The sequence below is a fragment of the Trichechus manatus genome, unplaced genomic scaffold (genome assembly GCF_000243295.1).
Source record: "Trichechus manatus latirostris isolate Lorelei unplaced genomic scaffold, TriManLat1.0 scaffold00026, whole genome shotgun sequence".
In the NCBI taxonomy this organism is placed as follows: Eukaryota; Metazoa; Chordata; class Mammalia; order Sirenia; family Trichechidae; genus Trichechus; species Trichechus manatus.
In genome coordinates, this window is record NW_004443962.1 from 21,868,509 (window position 1) to 21,893,850 (window position 25,342).

Below are 25,342 nucleotides of genomic sequence, written 5' to 3' on the forward strand. Positions count from 1 at the left end.
AGTCTTTTATTTCTTTATATTGCCTTGACTTCCTCTCCATATGAAAAATCTATACCCACATTTTTTAGTCCCTCTTTTTTGTTTTAATGCTGTCATCTTTCACATATTGACAGCTCTGTTTCCCTATTTTGAGTATTTTAGCTTTGATTAATTTTTGTGACTTCCCTATCTGGGTTGATATCTGGTTGCTCTGTCCTGTGTTCTAGTCTTAGGTTGTTATCTGATATTATTGATTTTCCAACCAGAGGACTCCCTTTAGTGTTTCTTGTAATTTTGGTTTGGTGTTTGCAAATTCCCTAAACTTCGATTTATCTGGAAATGCCCTGATTTCGCCATCATATTTGAGAGACAGTTTTGCTGGATACATAATTCTTGGCAGGCTGTTTTTTTCCTTCAAGGCTTTATATATGTCATCTCACTGCCTTCTTGCCTGCATGGTTTCTGCTGAGTAGTCTGAGCTTATTCTTATTGACTCTCCTTTGTAGATGACTTTTTGTTTATCCCTAGCTGCTCTTAAAATTCTCTCTTTATCTTTGGTTTTGGCAAGTTTGATTATAATATGTCTTGGTGACTTTCTTTTGGGATCTACTTTATGTGGGGTTCAATGAGTATCTTGGATAGATATCTTCTCATCTATCATGATATCAGGGAAGTTTTCTGCCAACAAATCTTCAACAATTTTCTCTGTATTTTCTGTTATCCTCCCCCATTCTGGTACTCCAGTCACTCATAGGTTATTCCTCTTGATAGAATCCCACATAATTCTTAGGGTTTCTTCATTTTTTTAAAAATCCTTTTATCTGATTTTTCCTCAAATAAGTTGGTGTCAATTGCTTTATCTTCAATCTCACTAATTCTGATTTCCATTGCCTCAGTTCTGCTCCTATGACTTTCTTGGAGAATATTTCTTTTTCATGTATCCTGGTTCTCAGGTTTGTTCCAGATGTTGAAGTTACCAGGTAAATACTTTTATAATTAGGGTAACAGAACTTATTCAATGACATAATGAATCAGTTTTCATTTTTCTGTGCTGCAGACATTATATACATTTGACAATTACTAACTGGGGGTTCATAGCCATTCATAGGAAAATGTATTTCCAGCAAAAAGCTCTCCCCCGAAAATAAATGGAAGTGTATTTCCCACGTGTCAAGTCAGTAGGCAGAATTTCCAAAAGAGGCATTTCACTGCTCCCCTCCTTCTTAAAAAAATGTAAGAAATTCAGGTTATCTCAGAACATCCTATCTTCAGCAGGTAATCGAGAGTTGCATGTCTCCTATACAGAAAGATTCATGGAAAAAATTTCAAGACAGCATTGTAGTTGTTGTTAGCTGCTGTTGCGCCAGTCCCCAACTCATGGTTACCTCATACACAATGGGATGGGATGGTTGTAATCCACAGGATTTTCACTGGTTGATTTTTCTGAAGGGGATTGCCAGGCCTTTCTTCTTAATCTGTTTTAGTCTGGAAACTCTGCTGAAACCTGTTCAGCATCATAGAAACACTCAAGCCTCTACAGACAGATGGGTAGTGGCTGTGCTGAGGTGCACTTGCTAGGAATCAAATCTGGATGTCCTACATGGAAGGCGAGGATTCTGCCACTGAACCACCACTGCCCCTAAGGCAGCAGCATCATAGTTGTGGTCGTGTGCCATCTCATTAGAGCCATTGACCAACAACTGAGGGAAATTTCTGGTGTCACATATTCTAGGGAAATGGTTGTCTATACAAATTTCATGCTCTGTCCCACTAAATGGAATATACCAGAGCTAGTAATAGAAAACGTGATTAGTGCTCAAGAAGCAATTTGTAGTAATGGTTAATGAGCTATAGAATAATGAACTCGAGGGTGAGTTTAAATTTTGGTCCTCTTAATTATTAGCATCTAACTTGAGGGAAGCTCTTTACTGCCTCAGTTTCCTCATCTATAAAGCAGGGTTTATAATAACATATGTTGTTGTGAGGATTAAATGAGTTAGAATAGTTACTGTAGTTTGAATGGTACCTGGAATATAATAAAAAATTGACAACAATTTAATATGGTTATTTGCTAACTATTTCAATAGCTACAAAAGAAATATCAAGGATGCCAAGGAAATGCTTAATTCAATTTTTCCACAAATATTTGTTACATGACTGCTCTGTGTCATACAGTCTGCTAATGAAGGTTAATTACCTAAGAAAATTATAGAACCATGCTTGAGAAATGAGGCAGAAACTGTTGAAGTGGCAAATACCTGGTCCATTCAGAACAGATCTGATTTTATTTTTGTTTTCACCTTTCAGGGGGAAAATTATGTAATGAACAACTTTACATTAAGAGAGGTTCCATATACTTCGTCTCACCGGGGGACCCATTTAAACTGGAGTGCCCTGTGACATACTGTGCTAATCGACCTAATGTGACCTGGTGCAAGTTCAAAGGAACACACTGTTCACCTCTTCAGGATGAACGTCAGGAACGCACAAGTTGGGAAGAAGGGAAGAATATTTCAACTTTTATTCTCTATTTTGAACATGTGCTTGCTAGTGACAATGGGTCATACCGATGTATAGCTGATATTTTATCTGGAGTTGTTACAAGCCACTCAGTAACCATTTATGTGACAGGTGAGTTCTAGACATTGAGACCATCTAATGCCTTTCTCACCATTTCAAGGAAAAGGAGGACCCATATTCTTATGTTACTAGGTTAGACACTGAACTTATGTAAAGTATCAGAAGGTTACCATGTCCCACAGATTGTGGTGGACATGTATATGTGTATAAATCATATATAAAAGGTATTGCCCTTGTCTTTAAGGACTATTCAAATGTATGTCAATGAAATATGGGAATAGTTACAAGGTGTGTACCAATAGAAGTCAGCTCAATTACTTGTCCTTGGGTTAATTTCTTTTATTTTTCATTTCTTACTTTTGTTGATTATAATTCTTTGAAGTTGCATGTGTGGTGCTCAGATAATTACACACTTGTTGATAGTTCAGTTTGCATAGAGGGCAAAGGGCACACAAATAACCTGACTCCCTAATGAATTTTAAAAATAGCTTCAGCTGCCCCCTCAATCCCTCTTCAGAGGTCTTCCATAGGCTCAAGCAGCAAAGCAAGGTTAAGCTGGGCAAAACCAAGATGAAAAAAATACAGAGAAACAATAAAGAGAGTGGAAGAGGAGAAAGTAAAAACATATATAGTTTATGAAAATCCTACAGCTAACATCATATTCAATGGTCAAAGACTGAAAGGTTACACCCTAAGATCAGGAACACGACAAGGATGCCTATTTTCACCACTTCCATTCAACATTGTGTTCTAGCCAGAGCAATTAGGCAAGAAAAAGAACTAAAAGACATCTAAATTGGACAGGAAGAAGTAAAACAATTTTTATTTGCAGATGACATGGCTTTATCTATAGAAAATCCTTAAAAAAATCTACAAAAAACAAATTCTACAATAAACAAATTCAACAAATTTTCAGGATACAAGATCAACACACAAAAATCACTGGTATTACTATACACTAACAATGAACAATCCAAAGAAGAAATTATGAAAACAATTCAATTTACAATAAAATTAAAGAGACTAAAATACTTAGAAATAAATTTAACCAAGGAGGTGCAAGACTTGTACACTGAAAACTACAAAACATTGCTGAGAGAAATTCAAGAATGTCTAAATAAATAGAAAGTCATCCCGTGTTCATGGATCGGAAGACTTAATTTGTTAAGATGGCAGTCTTCCCCAAAGTGATCTATACATTCAATGCAATCTCTATCAAAATCTCCATGGCCTGTTTTAAAGAAATGGAAAAGCTAATCCTAAAATTCATGTGGAAGTGCAAGTGACTCCAAATAGCCAAAACAATCTTGAAAAATAAGAACAAAGTTGGAAGACTCACATTTCCTGATTTCAAAACTTACTACAAAACTATAGTAATCGAGACTGTGTGGTTCTGGCGTGAGGACAGACATATAGATTAATAGAATAAAATAGATAGTTCAGAAATAAGCCTAACTGAATTTTGACAAGGGTGCCATACGGTTTAATGGCGAAAGAATATTCACTTCAACAAATGGTCCTGGGACAACTGGATATATATTTAACAATAACAACAACACACACACACACACATTTGTTGTTGTTAAACACCATTGATTCAGTTCTGACTCATAACAACCCTATGTACAACAGAATGAAACACTGCAAGACCAATGACTTCATTGCAAATACCTTTTTTCAACAACATAACCAGGGTCTATACAAGTGGACCTCGCCAGATGGAATACACAGGGATCAAATTGACTACATCTGTGGAAAGACACAATGGAAAAGCTCGATATCATCAGTCGGAACAAGGCCAGAGGCTGACTGTGGAACAAACCATCAATTGCTCATATGCAAGTTCAAACTGAAGGTGAAGAAAATGAGAACAAGTCCAGGAGAGCCAAAGTACGACCTTGAGTATATTCCACCTGAATTTAGAGACCATCTCGAGAATACATTTGGCACATTGAACACTAATGACTGCAGACCAGATGAGTTGTGGAATGACATCAAGGACATCATACATGAAGAAAGCAAGAGGCTTTAAAAAGACAGGAAAGAAAGAAAAGACCAAAATGGACGTCAGAAGAGACTCTGAAACTTGCTCTTGAACATCAAGTAGCTAAAGCAAATGCAAGAAATGATGAAGTAAAAGATCTGAACAGAAAATTTCAAACAGTATCTCGAGAAGATAAAGTATTATAATGACATGTGCAAAGACCTGGAGATAGAAAACCAAAAGGGAAGAACATATTCAGCATTTCTCAAACTGAAAGAACTGAAGAAAAAATTCAAGCCTCGAGTTGCAATACTGAAGGATTCTACGAGGAAAATATTAAAAGACACAGGAAGCATCAAAAGAAGATGGAAGGAATACACAGAGTCACTACACCAAACAGAACTGGTCGACGTTCAACCATTTCAGGAAGTAGCATATTCAGGAAATGATGGTAATGAAAGAAGAGGTCCAAGCTGCACTGAAGGCATTGTTGAAAAAGAAGGCTCCAGGAATTGATGGAATACTAACTGAGATGTTTCAACAAATGGACGCAAGCTGGAAGTGCTCACTGTCTATGCTAAGAAATTTGGAAGACAGCTACCTGGCCAACTGATTGGAAAAGATTCATATTTATTCCCATTCCAAAGAAGGGCAATCCAACCAAATTGAGAAATTATCGAACAATATCATTAATATCACATGCAAGTAAAATTTTGCTGAAGATCATTCAAAAGTGGCTGCAGCAGTACATCGACAGGGAACTGCCAGAAATTCAAGTGGGATTCAGAAGAGGACACAGAATGAGCAATATCATTGCTGATATCAGTTGAATCCTAGCTGAAAGCAGAGAATACCACAAAGATGTTAATCTGTGTTTTATTGACTATGCAAAGGCATTCAACTCTGTGGGTCATAACAAAGTATGGACAACACTGCAAAGAATGGGAATTCCAGAACACTTTATTGTGCTCATGAGGAACCTGTACATAGATCAAGAGGCAGTCATTCAAATAGAACAAAGGGAAACTGCATGGTTGAAAATCAGGAAAGTTGTGAGTCAGGGTTGCATCCTTTCAGCATAGTTATTCAATCTGTATGCTGAGCAAATAATTCGAGAAGCTGGACTATATGAAGAAGAACAGGGCATTAGGATTGGAGGAAGACTCATTAACAACTTGCATTATACAGATGACACAGCCTTGCTTGCTGAAAGTGAAGAGGATTTGAAGTACTTCCTGATGAAGATCAAAGACCACAGCCTTCAGTATGGATTACACCTCAACCTAAAGAAAACAAAAATCCTTACAAATGGACCAATAAACAACCTCATGATAAATGGAGAAAAGGTTGAAGTTGTCAAGGATTTCATTTTACTTGGATCCACAATCAACACCCATGGAAGCAGCAGTCAGGATATCAAATGACATATTGCATTGGGCAAATCTTCTGCAAAAGACCTATTTAAAGTGTTAAGAAGCAAAGATATTACCTTGAAGACTATGGTGCACCTGATCCAAGCCATGGTGTTTCAATCACCCATATGCATGAGAAATCTGGACAATGAATAAGGAGAACTGAAGAAAAATTGATGCCTTTGAATTATGGTGTTGGCAAAGAATATTGAACATGCCAAAAGAATGAACAAATCTGTCTTGGAAGAAATACAGCCAGAATGCTCCTTAGAAGCAAAGATGGTGCGACTACGTCTCACATACTTCGGACTTGTTATCAAGAGGGATCAGTCTCTGGAGAATGACACCATGCTTCGTAAAATAGAGGATCAGTGAAAAAGAGGAAGACCCTCAATGAGATGGATTGACACAGTGGCTGCAACAATGGGTTCAAGCATAACAAAGATTGTAAGGATAGTGCAGGACCGGTCAGTGTTTCGTTCCCTTGTGCACAGGGTTGCTATGAGTCGGTACGGACTCGATGGCACCTAACAACAACAACATACATATAATGTATATACATATGTATACATAAATATGTATATGTATAGGAGCCCAGGTGGCACAGTGGTTAAGAGCTCGATTGCTAATCAAAGGGCTGGCAGTTCTAATCCACCAGCCACTCCTTGAAAACTGTATGGGACAGTTCTACTCTGTCCTATAGGGTTGCTATGAGTTGGAATTGAATTGATGGCAACGGGCTTGAGGTTTTTTTTTTTTTTGTTGTTGTTGTTGTTATACTGCAAAATATACATATACATATGTAATATACATGTGGAAAAAATAAGTCAAAATTGATCAAAGATCTAAATGTAAGAGCTAAAACTATAAAACTCTTGGAAGAATATGCAAGGGCAAATCTTCCTGACTTTGGATTTGGCAATAGTTTCTTAGACATGACATGAAAAGCACAGCAACAGAAGAAAAATTAGATAAACTGACTTCATCAAAATGAAAAAACTTTTTGCATCAAAAGATATTATCAAGACAGTAAAAAGACAATCCATAGAATGGGAGAAAATATTTGCAAATCATTTATCTGATAAGGGTCTAGTATCCAGAATATGTAAAGAACTCTTACAAGTCAATAACAGACTAACAATCCACTTAAAAAATAGGTGAAGGACTTGAATAGATAATTCTCCAAAGAAGATATACAAATGGCTAACAAGTACATGAAAAGATTCTCAGCATTATTAGTCATTAGGGAAATTCAAATCAAAGTCACAATGAGATACCACTTCACATTTACTAAAAAACCACTGCTGTTGAGGCGATTCCAACTTATAGGGACCCTATAGGACAGAGTAGAACAGCCTACATAGGGTTTCCAAGTCTGTACATCTTTTGGGAAGTAGACCGCCATATCTTTCTCCTGCGGAGCAGCTGGTGCATTTGAACTGCCGACCTCTCGGTTAGCAGCCAAGAGCTTAACCACTGCACCACCAGGGCTCCTTTCACATCTACTAGGATGCCTATTATCAGGAAAATGAGAAATAACAAGTGTTGGCAAGGGTGTGGAGAAATTGGAACGCTTGTGAATTGTTAGTGAGAGTGTAAAATGCAACAACTGCTATGGAAAATGGTTTGGAGTTTCCTCAAATGTTAAACATAGAATTACCATATGACCCAGCAATTCCACTCCTTGGTATATACCCAAAAGAATTGAAAACACATGTTCAAACACAACGTGCACACCAATGTTCATAGCAGTGTTAGTCACAATAGCCAAAGGTGCAAATAACCCAAATATTTGTCAATATTGTCTATATTGAGGATGTACAGAATGAATACTGTCTTAGGCTGGGTTCTCTAGAGCAGCAAAACCAGTAAAGCATATAAATATATATATAGAGAGAGATTTATATCAAGGAAACAACTCATGCAATTGTAGAGTCTGGAACGTCCCAAATCCATGGATCTGGATAGGGCTTCTCTTGATTCATGTAGCTGCAGGGGCTGGTGAAGCCAAGATCAGTAGGTCAGAGAGCAGGACTCTTGCTCACAGGCTGTGAAGATCAATGAATCCCAAGATCTACCAGCAAAACCACAAGGCTTCTCCTGATTCATGTAGCTGCAGGGGCTGGCGAACCCAAGATTGGCAGGTAAGCTGCTAGCTCAAGTCCCAAGAATGGGAGGTCAGATGAACAAAAGGCAGCTGCAGGATCCAGAACAAGCCAAAAACCTTGGCAAGGCAAGCAGGAAGGAAGCAGAAGGCGGAGGATGAAAAGATGAAGGCTGAGGGGGCAGTGAGCCACCACAGGCCCCTGCCTCCACTGGTACCACTCAGCACATTCCATCAAGGGGGTGATCACACATCAGATTTCAACAGGGAAGTGATCACAACATTATACAACTGCCAAAACACTGAGAATCATGACCCAGCCAAGTTGACACATAATCTTAACCATCACAAATACCTTCTGGAGAGAATCACATTATTAATTCACATGTTTGAGAGAAAATATTGAAAATTTGAAGTACATTTTTTTAAACTGGCAAAATAAATTATAATAGTAAGCAAAACTTGAAGAACATTGCTTCCAGGATAAAATGATTAAGTGCTATAGAATAGTTTATATAATATGTTATTGTTGTTAGGTGTCATCCAGTTGGCTCCAATTCATAGCGACTGCAAGTACAATACAGCGAAACACTGCTTGATCCTGTGCCATCTTCACAATCGTTGTTATGCTTGAGCCCATGGTTGCAGCCACTGTGTCAGTCCATCTTTGAGGGTCTTTCTCTTTTTCGCTGACCCTCTAATTTGCCAAACATGATGTCCTTCTTCGGGATTGGTCCCTCCTGTCCAAAGTATGTGAGACGAACTCTTGCCATCCTAGCTTCCAAGGAACGTTCCAGCTGTACTTCTTCCAAGACAGATTGGTTCGTTCTTCTGGCAGTCCATGGTATATTCAATATTCTTCATCAACAACATGATTCAAATTCATCCATTCTCCTTCGGTCTTCCTTATTCATTGTCCAGCATTCACATGCATATGAGGTGATTGGAAATTCCATGGCTTGGGTCGGGCACACCTTAGTCCTGAAAGTGACATCTTTGCTTTTCAACACTTTAAAGAGGTCTTTTGCAGCAGACTTGCCCAACACAGTATGTCATTTGATTTCTTAACAGGTGCTTCCATGGGCATTGATTGTGGATTCAAGTAAAATGAAGTCCTTGACAACTTCAATATTTTCTCCATTCATCATGATGTTGTTTATTGGTCCAGGTGTGAGGATTTTTGTTTTATGTTGAGGTGTAATCCATACTTAGTCCATGGTCTGGAAGCTCAACTGAAACTTGTACACCAAGGGTGACCTAGCTGGTATTTGAAATAACAGTGGCAAAACTTCCAGTATCACAGCAACATGCAAGCCACCACAGTACAACAAAATGACAAACACGTAGTGGTTATATAATACATCTGTTTATTAACATAATATATAACAAAAGTAAATTTAGCTATATTGAGTGCACCTTGCTTGGAAGAGAAGTCTTCTTGTATAAATTTGCATTGTGTTTGTGTGTGCTAAAGTAAGAAATTTTCATTTAAGTTTAGCCTTGCTTCGTGGAAAACGATCTACTTCTGTACAACAAGGAGGAATTTAGCTGGGGTCAGAAGCAAGCTAATACTTCCTTGTGACACAAAAGTCTCCCAAGAGCATTACAGTTTCTCCTCTATCCCATATTTGGATCATCCCATGGCTGTTGCACATGGATGTAGAGTCTGAAAAGTGCACTATGGACCAAGTGAAGGCTGAAATTAGGATCAACAATCTGTCTACCCTGGGGGAGTGGGGGCTAACTTCAGGGGGAGGGAGGCAGCATGTCCTTTTTCAAAGCCTGTGTCCTGAGGAGATGTGCTTATTACTGTCGGACTAGAACAGAATGTAAAGGATGAAATGATGAGACAGAAAGTCTAAGGGCTGAGTAAGAGACATATTATTAACGGCCTTGTAAATCTCTTTGATGTGTTCTATTCTCCTTGTTTCCTACTCTCCTACCTTTCTTATCACTCCCTTTCTTATCATTTTGTTAATTAATGCCCTTGACCCCCATTGGGAACTCCCCAGGACTTTGCCTTTGTCCTTCTACTATTGTCTGTCAGCACTCTTCTACTCTGATTTATTCCCTCCTACAGCTTCCATGTACACCTCAGACCTTCATTACCTGCCATCTAAACAATTTCAAGTAATTGTCTGGCTGGACTCATTTTCTTTAGTGTTTCCCCATTTTAGTTCATTTCAGCCAAAATCTTCCTAATACTCTTGTTTCATAATGCCACTCTTCTGTTGAGTCCCCTCCAGAGCATTCACAACACTCATATTCGGCTCATGCTTTTTAACCAGCATCCTCGCCTTCCACAGTCTGTCTCAATCTACCTCCCTGGATTGTTTCTGGAATCCATACAGAACTTCTCAACCCTAGCCTAACAGCCGTGTTTGCTGTTGGCATGTCTTCATCATGACCCTTTCCACACTACTCTCACACTTGTAGGGCACACATTCATCTGTCTCCACCTATCAACGTTCTACCTCTCCTTCTAAGGGTAGCTCATTTCCCAAGTTCTCAATGAAACCATCCACGATCACCTTAGGGGATTTCTCTTTATCAATTTTTATGACGTTTAAGGTCTATGCCTCTTATTTATCACACACTTCCTTGTACCGTAGTAATGTGTGGAAATGTCTTTTGTCCAATAAAGAATTATAATGTCTTAGGAGACAGAAATTGCATCATATTTCTGTGGGTCATCTCTGTTTCCTTTATAAGAGTTAGGGGTTGACTTGAAACTGGGTTGTGGGTTGTGAAATAGTGAAAATAGAGATACCAGGGAAAGGGTGGAAGTAAAATTCCTTTTCCTTCTGTACCCAGGAGTGCTCAGTAAAATTAGTATAAGGTAAGGAGAGAAATATAGTCAGGACTTATGTTCTAGGACCATGCTTTAATAAATACATTTTGGAGGTATAATGAAAAAATATTTTATATTCTTCCCTGAAATATCTTTCTTAAGGAATGTTGGGAATTTTCTTTATTTTGTATCTGATTCTCCTTTGCTTTTTATGGTTAAATCAAAATTTGGTTTTTGTAAGAGCAGGTTTGTGATAGAGTAGGAGCTTAGAAACTCTTGGGAAAGCAAAATTCTCTCAAAATGAAGAAAAATGCTTTCCAGAGAAAGTCAAAGTCCCAAGAGAGAAGGTGACAGAGCTAGGGAACAGTCTCTGGAACAGGCTTTGGCCTTCGACTCTGTCCTCTTCAACCAGCCCTCGGTTACTCCCTGCTTAGGGACTACATAAAGCTGGGTAGTCCTTATCTGTGCAGGAAGGTGGGGGCTGGGAGAATGGGCAGGAAGAGACAGGCATAATCTTTATTTCAGAATGAGGGCCCAGCATGTCACCATGCCTTCCACAAAAGCTCACTCAGAGCACCTGCTCAATGTGTGTCTTGTTATTTCAGGTGCCAGAAGGCATAACACAGGCTGTATTGTGTCACAATACATAAATGAGTGGGGAGGAGAGATCAAAGCAGACAGATGAAGGTTATGTTGTTTCTACACAGTTTTTCTATGAGTATAGAAATGAACCCAGAGATTTACTTTGTGCCCTTGATCTCAAAGCAATGATCCACAAATTATGCAAACTGTCTTCGGACTGAAATATTGAATTATATGTTAGTGTGCAAACACAAGTCCTGTCAGAGACGAGCTCTGACATGAACATGCCTGAGTGTGCACCCTTATTGTTTTCACAGCCAGTTTCAATTCTTATCTTGTTTTTCTATTTCAGCACAGACTCAAAATAATTCAGAACATCTTCTAATAAGTAAGTATCAAATTAGTCATATACAATTAAGGACATTAGATTGTTTGGTGGTTGGAGAACTCACAATAAAAGTTGGATCTTAATCAAGTAGATTTGTTTTGTATTAGGTTATCTGTGTTGGGAACCTTAGTCCCTATTCCTATCCATGCCCCTCCCCCAGACAGCTGGGCCTGCCACTCTTGGCAATGACCTGGCTGCCCAACCAACCTTAGCAGCAGCTGGAGCAGGGACAGCACAGCCTTTACTTTCGCTCTGAATTACCAAACCACTTTACGTCCAGTTCCATTTGCCACTGACTACGTAAAACCAAGCGTCTAGGGAAGCAAACCATACATATAATAGAGTATCTTAGTCCAGTACTTTTCATACTGTGTAACAGCAACCCATAATAAAAAAAAATGCATCTTATATCCTAACCCATAATACAAACACCCCGTACATGAGTAACTGAAACAAAAGTTTCCCAAAGCCATGTCTACCCCAAGCCAGGGTTTCTCATCCTCGACGCTGTAGACATTTTAAGCATTTAACTATATAAGGAGAGGGGGGAGCTGCCTTTTGCAGTGTAGGCTGTTTAGCATCATCCCTGGCCTCTACTCACTAGATGCTAGCCCCTCAACCTTGTGACAACCAAAACAGTCTCCACACATTGCCAAATGTCCCTTCTGAGGCAAAATCACCCCAGCTGAGAATCATTGCTCTAGTGAGTGTAATACATTCTGATGTTTTTTATTCTGCTCTGCTTCATTTTTTAAAATATGCTGTTTGTGACCTACTAAATTATTTTCATGACCTCCTAGTAAGTTGAACCGAGCGTGGACAAACAAGGCCTTAACGCGCACTAACACTGATTAACAGTAATAAGCGCCAGCTGTACGCCCATGCAACCAAAGAGTTATGAGACAAGGAAAGATTGTTGTGTTGAACGAACTTGAATTTAGTATCAGAAAGATGTGGGCTTGAGTCCCAACTGCCACTTTGTAGATATCCGAGCTTGGGCCTGTCTTGGAACGATAAAATACATCGAAAGTCATGGGACTGAATACAAATTATGGCTCCCTACTTTTCTTAGGTCGTAAATATGAGAGTTAAGTAAGATAATGTAAATGAAAGGGCTTGGTGAGGTGCTTTCTGAAAGCTGTTACGGATCTCTACAGAGGATTAACCCTAGCCTAAAGAAGGACTTTTGCATAAAATAAATTATAATTTAGGGCTGCATATGTAAAGCAAGAGGTGGGTAAGGGCACTGAGGTCGGGGATTCTCAGGAAGGGCTTCCTGGAGGTAGGGGATGGAGGCATCTGCCTGTAACCTCCTTCATTCAAGTTCTGACAACACAGAAAATCAGTTGCTCTCAAGTGGGTTTCAACTCTGCTGACCCCAAGTTTTGCAGAATAGAACTGCACTCCATAGGGTTTTCAAGGCTATGATCTTTTGAAGTAGATCACCAGGTCTTTCTTCCGAGGTGCTTCTGAGTGTTTTGGAACCGCCAACCTTTGGGTTAGTAGTGGAGCAATTAACCATTTGTACCACTCAGGGACCCCATCAATGTAGAAGGTGTTGAAAATGCTAATACATCTCCGAGTTCCTAACTGTCTTTAGCATTGCCTAACATTTCAGATGCAACCAGTGCCACGGGACCTCCCTCCCAGAATGAAATGGTGGACAGAAAATGGCTCCTTTATGGTTTGCTTCCTTTGGGGGCATTGTCATCACTCCTCATTACCTGTTTCTGCCTGTTCTGCTGCCTAAGAAAGCGCCAAGGTGGGTTTCATTTTCCCTCTGCACCTACACTGGGGGTTCTCTTCCTGGAACTGGTAGATTTTTACTTGGTTTCTGCTGTTTTCTGTCATGATCTTCTGGGATACACCATGGACAATGATCTCCTGGGTGGCGTCTCATACACCAGAGAGCCAAATGGATTAATTCAAGCTCACTCAAGTCATGGAGCAGGCATGCTCACCATATCACAGTCCTCCAGTCAGGAATGTGGTAAGGAGGCACATTGCTGGGAATTTCTCCTTCAATTTGTGTGAATCTTAGGATCAGATCAGAAGAATCTCTTATAAACCTTAAGGAGGTCGAAAGGGAGGTTGAAATGATCTCTCAGATCAACGTGCCTTTGTGATTTGAGTAGTTTTGCCTCATCCTCTTTTTTCACTGCCACACCACAGCCTGCCAGTCATACACACTCTTGATGTCAGTTCCAACACTCTCCATGCTTGAACTGAACCCTAACTCAACAATAATGTATTTGAAAAATGCGTGTTTGGTTATGATGGGAGCGGTGTGACATTTTGAAAACAATACGTTCTGCTTATGTAAAACATCCTTCAACCTCACAATAACTTACACACAGTAAGACAGTGTGGCATGGAGAATTTTGATCTAGCCTGAGCCAGTTCAGTTCTCTCTTCCTTTTATCCTCTCTTCCATCTCCTCGTATCCCCTTTCCACAACACGGCCAGTGTAACTATGTTGTTGTTGCTGTTAGGTGCTGTCAAGTCAGTTCCCACTCATAGCAACCCTATGTACTACAGACGAAACACTGCCTAGTCCTGCACCATCCTCACAATCACTGTAATGCTTGAGCTCATTGTTGCAGCCACTGTGTTAATCCAGCTCACTGAGGGTCTTCCTCTTTTTTGATGACCCTCTACTTTACCAAGCATGATATCCTCCTCCAGGAACTGGTCTCTCTTGGTAACATATCCAAAGTATGTGAGATGAAGTCTCACCATCCTCACTTCTAAGGAACATTCTGGCTGTACTTCTTCCAAGACAGATTTGTTCGTTCTTCTGGCAGTCCATGAATTCAATGTTCTTCACCAACACCATAATTCAAATATATAAATTTTCTTCAGTCTTCCTTATTCATTGTCCTGCTTTTACATGCATATGAGGTGATTGGAAATATCATGGCTTGGGTCAGGCGCACTTTAGTCCTCAAAGTAACGTCTTTGCTTTTTAACACTTTGAAGAGGCTTAAAAAGCAGCAGATTTGCCCAATGTAATTTGTCGTTTGATTTCTTGACTGCTGCTTCTATGGGTGTTGATTGTGGATCCAAGTAAAATGAAATCCTTGACAACTTCAATCTTTTCTCTGTTTATCATGACGTTGCTTTTTGGTCCAGTTGTGAAGATTTTTGTTTTCTTTATGTTGAGGTGTAATCCATACTGAAGGCTGTAGTTTTTGGTGTTCATCATTAAATGCTTCAAGTCTTCTTCACTTTCAGCAAGCAAGGTTACGTCATCTGCATATCTCGGGTTGTTAATGAGTCTTCCTCCATTCCTGAACCTGTGTTCTTCTTCTTATAGTCCAGCTTCTCAGATTACTTGCCCAGCATACAGACTGAATAAGTATGGTGAAAGGATACAACCCTGACTCACACCTTTCCCGGTTTTAAACCACAAAGTATCCCTTTGTTCTGTTTGAATGACTGCCTTTTTGTCTATGTACAGGTTCTGCAGGAATACAATTAAGTGTTCTGGAATTCCTATTCTTCACAGTATTATCCATAATTTGTTATGATCCACACAGTCAAATCCTTTGCATACTCAATAAAACACAAGTAAACATCTTTCTGGTATTCTCTGCTTTCAGCCCAGATCCATCTGACATCAGCAATGATATCCCTCATTCTACATCCTCTTTTGAATCTGGCTTGAATTTCTAGCAATTATCTTTAGCAAAATTTGACTTAAGTGTGATATTAATGATATTGTTCGATAATTTCCGCATTCGGTTGGATCACCTTTCTTGGGAATAAGCATAAATATGGATCTCTTCCAGTCAGTCGGCCAGGTAGCTATCTTCCAAATTTCTTGATATAGACTAGTGAGCGCTTCCAGCCTTGCATATCCATTTGTTGAAACACCTCAATTGGTATTCTGTCAATTCCTTGAGCCTTGCTTTTCCCTGATGACTTCAGAGCAGCTTGGATCTCTTCCTTCAGTACCGTCGGTTCTTGGTCATATGCTACTTCCTGAAATGACTGAACGTTGACCAATTCTTTTTGGTATAGTGACTCTGTATATTCCTTCCATCTTCTTTTGATGCTTTCTGCATTGTTCAATATTTTGCCCATAGAATCCTTTAATATTGCAGTTGGAAGCTTGAATTTTTCCTTCAGTTCTATTAGCTTGAGAAATGCTAATTGTGTTCTTCTCTTTTGGTTTTCTAACTCTGGGTCTTTGCATACTTCATTATAATACTTTGTCTTCTCGAGCTGCCCTTTGAAATCTTCTGTTCAACTCTTTTACTTCATATTTTCTTCTGTTTGCCTTAGCTACTCTATGTTCAAGAGCAAGTTTCAGAATCTCTTCTGACATCCATTTTGGTCTTTTCTTTCTTCCCTGTCTTTTTAATGACCTTTTGCTTTCTTCATGTATGATGTCCTTGATGTCATCCATTAGTATGTCTGCCTGGGTAAAATTGCTTCTGGTGCTTTGGGTTGAGGACTTCTGGAGCCCAGAACCTTTTTCAAATGCTGAAGAATTTCTTTATAATCCCAACTCTGGATCTTAAACTCCAGGGCTTTTTCTGTGGTCCCTCTGTAGATTTCATGTTCTTTTTTTTTTTTTTTTAATCCTTTCCCATACAAAAATTTATACTTACATTGTTATGTGACTCTAATTGCTCTCCCCATACTGTGACAGCACACTCCTCCTTTTCACACCTGATTCCCCATGTCCACTCACCAGCTCCTAACCCTCTCTGCCTTCCTATCTCACCTCCGGACAGAAGCTGCCCATTTAGTCTCTTGTATCTACTTGAGCTAAGAGGCACACTCCTCATGAGTATCACTTTATATTCCACAGTCCGGTTCAATCCCTGTCTGAAGAGTTGGCGTCAGAAATTGTTTTAGTTCTGGGCTGATAGAGAATCCAGAGGCCATGCTTTCCAGGGTTCCTTCAGTTTCAGTCAGACCATTAAGTCTGGACTTCTTATTAGAGTTTGAGTTCTTCACCCCACCTTTCTCCTGCTCCATCAGGGACTCTCTGTTGTGTTCCCTGTCAGGGAGGTCGTTGGTGGTAGCCAGGCACCATCTAGTGCTTCTGGTCTCAGGCTGATAAAGTCTCTTGTTTATGTGACTCTTTCTGTCTCTTGGGCTACTACTTTCCTTGTGTCTTTGGTGTTCTTCATTCTCCTTTACTCCAGGTGGTTGGGACCAATTGATACATCTTAGATGGCTGCTTGCAACCTTTTAAGACCCCAGACGCCGCTCACCAAACTAGGATGCAGAACATTTTCTTAATAAGCTTTGTTATGTCAATTGACCTAGATGTCTCCTGAAAGCATGGTCTCTAGACCCCTACCCCTGCTACTCTGTCCCTCAAAGTGTTTGATTGTATTCAGGAAACTTCTTAGCTTTGGTTTAGTCCAGTTGTGCTGACTTCCCCCGTAGTGTGTGCTGTCTTTCCCTTCACCTAAGATAATTCTTATCTACTATCTAGTTAGTAAATAACCCTCACCCTCCCTCCCCACCCTCATAACCATCAAAGAATGTTTTCTTCTGTGTTTAAACTTATTCTTGAGTTCATATAACAGTGGTCTTATACAATATTTGTCCTTCTGTGATTGACTAAAGTCACTCAGCATAATGACTTTCAGCTTCCTCCATGTTATGTTTCACAGCTTCATCGTTATTCTTTATCTTTGCATACTATTCCTTTATATACCATAATTTGTTTATCCGTTCATCTGTTGATGGGCACCTAGGTTGTTTCCATCTTTTTGCTATTGTGAACAGTGCTGCAATGAACATGGGTGTGCATATATCTATTCATATGACTGCTCTTATTTCTCTAGAATATATTCCAAGGAGTAGGATAGCTAGATCATATGGTACTTCTATTTCTAGCTTTTTAAGGAAGTGCCAAATTGATTTCCAAAGTGGTTGTACCATTTTACATTCCCACCAACAGTGTATAAGTGTTCCAGTCTCTCCACAAGCTCTCCAACATTTATTATTTTGTGTTTTTTGGATTAATGCTAGCCTTGTTGGGGTGAGATGATATCTCGTTATAGTTTTGATCATGATCTTTCTTGAGGCTGCTGGAACTTCTCTCAGAATGGCAGGAAGAGCAGCAGGGACTAGCCAGTAGGGAATTCTGAGTTTGATGGTGACAGGACTGTAGGGTCTCTGTCATTGGGTATGAGATGTCCCCAGTGTAAGGATTTCCAGCCTTTTTAAAGTGATGTTCTGAATTCTGTTCCTTTCTCTTGGATATGCCATAGGAGTATCTTGCTTGGATGGGAAGTAATGAAGTAGTGAGGAAAATGGCCAGCATGATTTCTCACAAACTGAGGGATCCGTGGCATGCTAGCTACAGCAAATAGACCAATAATAATAGCATCATGCCATACAAGGGGGGAGGGATGCTTAGGGTGGATAGGCTGCCAACCTTGCTCCAGACACTGAATTTCAGTTTAGCAGTTGGATTCCAGAATTAAAACCCCAACTAAACAGGGAATTAGGGAAGGGTTTTGTTCTGTTCTGTACTCCTTTTGGTTTCTTTTTTTTTTTTCTTCCAGAGAAACGAAAGAAGTCTTTTGATCCAACAGGAAGGGAAATTCACATGGTATGTTTGATGTATCTGTTAAAAGAAATGCAATTTGTGTTGTGCTAATACTTAGATAAATTTTTTTATTTAATGAATCTATGTAACACCGTGTGTCAGACACTGTTCTAAGTGCTGTATATATATAGACTCATTTTTTTTAGAAACTTTTTTTTTTTTTTTTTACATTCACCTCTGTCTGATGCAAAATTTCATCAGGATTAACAAGTTTCATCATAAGTGGTTCTTAGAATGGGAGGTGGGAAGCAGTGTAGACCCTCAAAAGAAAAGTCAGGAACTGCTTCAGGCTATTTATTTATTCTCACAGCAACACCTTAAAGTCTTTCTGGAAGAAAATAAGAAGTTAATGGAAGGATGAACACATAAATAACCTCATAAAATGACTGGATTTCCTAATACCTCACACACACGGTTGAACAGGCACGCTCACAGGCTCATTTGTTATGCAGAAACCCCTGATTCTGTGTGGGCTCATCAGAGATGAGACCTCTCCGACTAAGCAAAGAATGTTTTGGAGGCAATGCCAATTTTTCTTACAATTTCTTGGAAAAGAAATTTAGGCCTTTATTTTGGGTTTAATGATGTGTAAATATTGGAACTCAGAAAAGAATACAAAATAAGGCAATATATTTGTGAAAAAATATTTTATGAATCTCTTTAATAAAAAACAAATAACTGGTCAAAAATGAGTTACTGTAAACAAGCATAATTTTTTTCTGTGTGTTTCAGTAAGGAGGAGTAGGAAAAAAGAGGTACTCCCATAAAGATTTTAGCCTAGGAAACCCTTTGGGGCAATTCTACTCTGTCCTGTAGGGTCACTATGAGTCAGAATTGACTTGACATACAAACAACAACAACTCTCTTCAGTGGAAGAAAGGCATGGCAATCTGCTTTTGTTAAGATTACAGTCAAGAAAACCCTATGGAGCAGTTCTAATCTGTAACACATAGGGTCACCATGAGTTGGAATCACTTCAATGGTAATGGGTTGACCTGCTTTTAAGAGCCAGAAAAACCAGATGCAGATATTGCCAGTAGTTCGATATATAGTAGTAAATGGCGCAAAGCTTTCCCCACCAATATGCCTAATTTTAAACCAGACAAAATACTTTCAACTTGGTAAATTTGTATTAAGTTTTTAGTAAGTATCAATAGACATTGTGTTTGGTTCTAAGGTTTTGTTTCCTCAAACAGGGAGATTTTCTTAAACATTATTTCCTCTCTTCCTATAGCAAACAATAACAAAAAGTATACATTCTGTCATAAATCAGGCCTGAGAGTTATGAAACCATTTAAAACCATAAATAATTTACTGTGCAAACAAAATCCAGTTTGGTTAAAATGTAATCATATTTTTTGTGTGTAAGCTGGATAAATTATAACTAGAAGTTGAATTTAAAATGTGTTTTTCTGTGTGTGCATTTATTTGGGAATATTGTTTTAAGGTGTTCATGTCTTTCACTGAAATTTGAATTGTTCCATTTGAGTTATCAAGCATTTCAGGAAATGATCAAAGAGATGACATATCAAGTCATTTCGGCTAACGACTTTTCAAGAGGGAACTCACTTGGGAGCCAGTAGATTAGAAGCCCAAAGTAGAGAAAAGGACTGGCGAAAAGAGGGCAGATATATACAAAAGCCAAAGTTCTGATCTCGTTCCAGAATGGTTCTTTGAGGGAATAAAAAGGCTTTGTATACTAAAAACAATGCAATTGTACATTTTTAAAAGGTGATTTTTATGGTATGTGAATTATATCTCAGTACTTTAAAAAATGCTTTGTGAACTGTAAAATGCCATACAAATGTAAGGTGTGACTGCCACTTCTGTCTTTATCATCTTTGTCCACCATATTGTGGTGCAGCAGCCTCGTGGTTCCACCCACATTGACGAGTACACACTCAGTCACAGAGTACCATGTTTTCTTTCACCCCATTCATTCCAACACAATTTTTCATGAAACGAGCCATCTTTTGAGAAGAAAGCTGAGTAACTGAGTTAATAGACTTAAATGAATTGAAAAGTACAACAGAGACCTTGCTGGTACATTGCAGATTTATGGCTGTTAGGTTACACAATAGTCTTTTCTTCTTCAGTGCTCCACCTACTGACTTTAACTGGGTTTACGCCTGTGGAAGTCGGCACATTCTATCTTAGTCCAGAGACTGTGAAGGTAAAAGCAAACACTGCCTCTCTCAGTTATCCAGACTTCATGTTACTTCCTGGGCAGCCACCTCTTTCAGAGGCAGGCCATGCGCTCAGCAGGTAACACCTAGTTTCTCAGGATACCACCAGATATGCTTGTCAGGTTGCACTTCGTCAAAAAGGTATAATAGACACGCTGCTGCACACATTGCAGTGAGGACAATGAAGGACTAGACAATCATGTAGACCATCAAGACCATGGACCTGAAGCTGTAAAGGAGTTAGAACAATTTCAGAAACATAAATTGACTGGTAAAATTGAAATTAAAAAAAGAAAAGAAATAACAACCCCTAGCATTAGTATAACATCTTAGTTTTTACCAGGTGGACACCACGTGTAACTAGGGATGGCTAGCAAATAGCTGAAAATAGTAAGAAAACAACAAGGCCTGTTTTATTTTTACTTTCCATAAATTCATCTCTTTCTCAGAAGCTGTAAGACATTTGAAGCTTTAAGACATTTATCTGGCAGCAGAAGAGTTTTCTTGTGGTATAAATAACTACAAAAACAAAAAACCAAATCAGGTGCCATTAAGTTGATTATGACTCATGGAGATCCCATGCAGAGTAGAATTGCACTCCATAAGGTTTTCCTGGCTATGACTTTTTGGAAGTAATTACCAGGCCTTTCTTCTAAGGTGCCTCGGGATGGGTTTGAACTGCCAGTCTTTCAGTTAGTAGCCCAGCACTTAACCATTTGCATCACCCTGTGGGAATACTGTAGCCCTGGTGGTGCAGTGGCTAAGAGTTAAGGCTGCTAACCAAAAGGTCAACCGTTTGAATCCACCAGCTGCTCCTTGGAAACCGTATGGGGCAGTTCTACTCTGTCCTATAAGGTTGGTGTGAGTCGGAATCAACTCAACGGCAGTGGGTAATGGTATAGAAATACTATTTTAGGGAGTTTTTCTAACTTTGTCCCCCAAAACTGACAGCAATTTTAAAATTCTGTATTTCAAATTATAATAATACATCATGAGTAAACCCACTTCCCTCGAGTCGATTCTGACTCACAGTGACCCCCATAGAGTTTCCAAGGCTGTAAGTCTCTACGGAAGCAGGCTGCCACATCTTTCTCCCATGGAGCCGCTGGTGGTTTCAAACTACAGACCTCTCGGTTAGCAGTCGATCACTTTAATATCATGAGTAACTCCTAATATTTATTCTTTCTGCCCACTTAAAGATGATCTGTTCTGTTTTATTCTTAATTGTTCTAAACTGTGTTAGTACTGGCTATCAAATTGTAAGCTGCCTGAAGTTTGGATATTTTATATTTCCCGTTAGTTTGTGCTGTGGTTTTCATGTAGAAGAAGGGTTGAAAAGTATGCTGGTACCTCAAAAGTGACCAATAATAAAGCAAAAAATAACAATTTGGGGAGAACATAGTGGTCCTCAAGTCTTTCATCCTTTAATAACTGAGTCTGTTACAAACTTACGTGTCAGCAGCAAGTGAGAGGAGCAGTAGATTATTTCTCTTCTGAAGGTACATTTAGCTTCGCAGTCACAAGCCTGTGAGCACTCGCACACGGGTGCGGTTAGTGCTAAAGGACACGCACCACCAGGTCCTTATGTGATACTTAAACCTTCTTTTGCCTCTTACAGGCTGCTGTCCCCCAGCCCTTTGGAAGTGAACAAACTGAAGCGGGCACCAGGCAAAATTCCCAAACACAGCCATCAGAAACTGGAATTTACGATAATGACCCCTGGTTCAGGGCACAGGAAGGGCCTGAGGTTTATTCTAACCCATGCTTAGAGGAAAACAAGCAGAACATTGTTTATGCTTCCCTGAACCATTCTGTCACTGGAAAGAACCCAAGACCAGCAAGAGATGTGAAAGAAGCACCTACAGAGTATGCAGCCATATGCGTGAGGAGTTAAATCTGGCCCTCATCGCCCTACAGCGATCACTGAATGTCTCCATGCCAGCACCATCATCTGGGCCCAACGGGATGTCAAATAAGATTCCTCAACTTGAGAATTTTCACGTTAAGGAAGTTTGTGTTGGTGCTTGGATTTTAAGGATCTGTATGACAAGTGACTAAAATTTCTCCTGAGAACTTCTCTGGGAGAGTTTGTTACTGTAGTCTTGATTTACAAAATCTATTCTCCAAAAGTGATTGAATAGCAGAATGTTAGAACATTTAAACTTAGCTACATTTTACCCAATATAAAAACTCAATAATTTCTTTAGATCTGTCAGAGAGACAAGGAGGGAAGAGTGGGTTGTGTTATCTGGATCGGCTCACTACAACTCTTAAAAAAGAATGTCCCGATCCAACCCACTAATCTAAAGTACAATAATGATCCTATATTTATTTCCAGTCAATTTTCCATAATAGGAAATTTTTCTATGTCAGTGTAAGACTGAAGTGTCTTAAGGGTAGAGGAGAAATAGACTTCATGATATAAGGAAAGAATAAGTCATGCAATAAGGATATGGAATACACCCTTTGGGTATGGGATAAAGATGTTCTCCTGACAACCAACCTGAAAAACGAATGCTTATATTCACCCTGTTAGATTGCTAAGCACATGTAGGTATCAATGGAACAATTAATGTACGATGCATTTTATGAGCAAAGTGGTGGCTTGGTCTTTGGGTTGCGTAGACTAATATATGTGAATGTGACATAATGCTGCTGAATAAATACACTTGTGTGTGTCTGAAACCTTAAAAATCAGCGAAAATAGGTGTGATCAGGCAAGTGCAGATTGATGGCTTAAACTGTTTCATGGGTGACCTGATAGCAAATTAAAATCAGAATTAATGGAATGGAGAAAAGTCTAGAATATTTAGTTGGTCAGTATGGGTCAACATATTTTCCTTCACCACATTTGTTTCTTGCTGTTCTTCTCATTAAGGAATCAGGGCAAATGACACACAATGAAATTGAAGCCACTTAAGAGTATAGCAAGAAGAGATAGCTTCAGATATTTTGAATTTCCACTGAGTACTTGAGTCTAATTATTTAAAAAATATCCTACAACTTTATTCAATAACTTGAAGCTATTAGAGTTCTCAGGTGCTGCTGCTACTAAATAATGTAACAGCCCTCATAAAAAGTAACCAGCAAAGGTCAGGATCCAAATGTGAACTGCTGTATAAGCGAAGTGGTGTGTGTGCACGTGTGTGTGTGCACGTGTGTAGGAGAGGTAGATGACTTACAGAAATGACAGAACAGAAACTGACCAGAGTGACATTCCAGTTTTCATTTTTCTCCAAATACTATAATAAATAGATCGTTAAAGAAAACGGTGTATGATGGAATAGGGATGGGCGTATGAGTGGAGTACACACAAAAATAGGCAAATCTGAGGTTTGAAGTGATGGTGGTGAGGTTTTTCTTGGGTAACACTGGCATTAAGTTTCTGCCGCTTAGATCCTGGGTTGCAGGTATTTTTTGTGAGTTACTGTTCTAGCCCCTATGGTGTTATTACACCTGAAATTTTAAGAAACCAATTTTAGGTACGCTTTTTTAGCTAAGCTTCATTTATGGGCAACCTATGCAAAAGACATTCATTAGAAGAGCCCCTTGAGGTATTCTTAAAAATAGAAACAGGAAGCGTGAGGAGGATATGCATTCTTCTTATCAGATAAGAACACAGGCAGGCAGTTCCTTCAGAATTCTCTTTAATTTAAAAAATAAAATATTTCTGTTATTGCTATTTAGAATATTCATAGGAGTTCTTACAGTAAAGATCATGCTGATAATGATTTCACCTCTGTGAATCACTAAATTTATATTTGTATAACATCTGTCAAAATCACAAATCATTTATGTTTTTATTCCTTCTTAATAAAAAGTATCAGAGATATGTATGTATTTCTTCTAATAAGGCTATTTCAGTATTATATGCATAGCATATTATCTTAATTTATAGGTCATTTGGGAAAAAGAATATGCAGAGAATTTAAATGATTTTTCCATGAATTTTAAGTTTGTTGATTGTTCCCAATAAGAAGGTAAAGTTAACTAAAACTTATTTGGAATTCATTTGGCTTTGCTTTTGTACATAAAAATGTCTGAAGAAGAGTGATTCTCAAGCCTTATGGCACATAAATACCACTCAAGGGACTTGCTACACTGCAGAATACCAGGTTCTAGCTCCAAGAAATTCTGATTCAGGAGGTCAAGGATATGGCTTTATAATCTTTCCCTTTAAAAGGCATCCCAGGGAATTCTGATAGAAGTTTCCTAGTGTCGACAATTTGAGAAACTCTGAAATAGAGGCTAGATTTGACATGTGCCATTTGTTTGAACAGTGCTACTTGCTAGTCAAGACTATCTAGCCCCCAGAGTGGATTCTCTGGCCTAATTGTAGTATTTCACAGCAGTTATTAGTTATTGATGCATTTGAATTGTGGAGCTGGTGAAGAATATTGAATATACCATGGACTGACAGAAGAATGAAGAAATCAGTCTTAGAAGAAGTACAACAAGAATGCTCACTAGAAGCAAAGATGGTAAGACTTCGTCTCGCTTACTTTGGGAGTGTTATCAGGAGGGACCAGTGCCTGGAGAAGGGCATCATGCTTGATAAATGGAGAAAAGATTGACATTTCCAAGGATTCCATTTTACTTGAATTCACAATCAACATTCTTGGAAGTAGCAGTCAAGCCATCAAATGACGCATTGCATTGAACAAATCTTCTGCAAAAGACCTCTTTAGAGTGTTAAAAGGCAAAGATATTACCTTGAGGACTAAGGTGCACTTGACCCAAGCCATGGTGTTTTCAA

At 39.0% G+C, this 25,342-nt stretch overlaps 1 protein-coding gene across 1 annotated transcript in view; it reads left to right on the plus strand.

The window, feature by feature from the left end:
- The window catches only part of BTLA (B and T lymphocyte associated), a 39,434-nt gene extending 16,671 nt beyond the window's left edge, over nucleotides 1–22,763 (plus strand). Inside the window, exons 2-6 of the mRNA XM_023728894.1 lie at nucleotides 2,287–2,610; nucleotides 11,785–11,820; nucleotides 13,439–13,582; nucleotides 18,357–18,403; nucleotides 22,205–22,763. Coding sequence (XP_023584662.1) covers nucleotides 2,287–2,610; nucleotides 11,785–11,820; nucleotides 13,439–13,582; nucleotides 18,357–18,403; nucleotides 22,205–22,480 — 827 coding nt within the window. The 3' untranslated portion in view covers nucleotides 22,481–22,763. The remainder of the gene's footprint in view (nucleotides 1–2,286; nucleotides 2,611–11,784; nucleotides 11,821–13,438; nucleotides 13,583–18,356; nucleotides 18,404–22,204) is intronic.
- The last annotated feature ends 2,579 nt before the right edge of the window (nucleotides 22,764–25,342 follow it).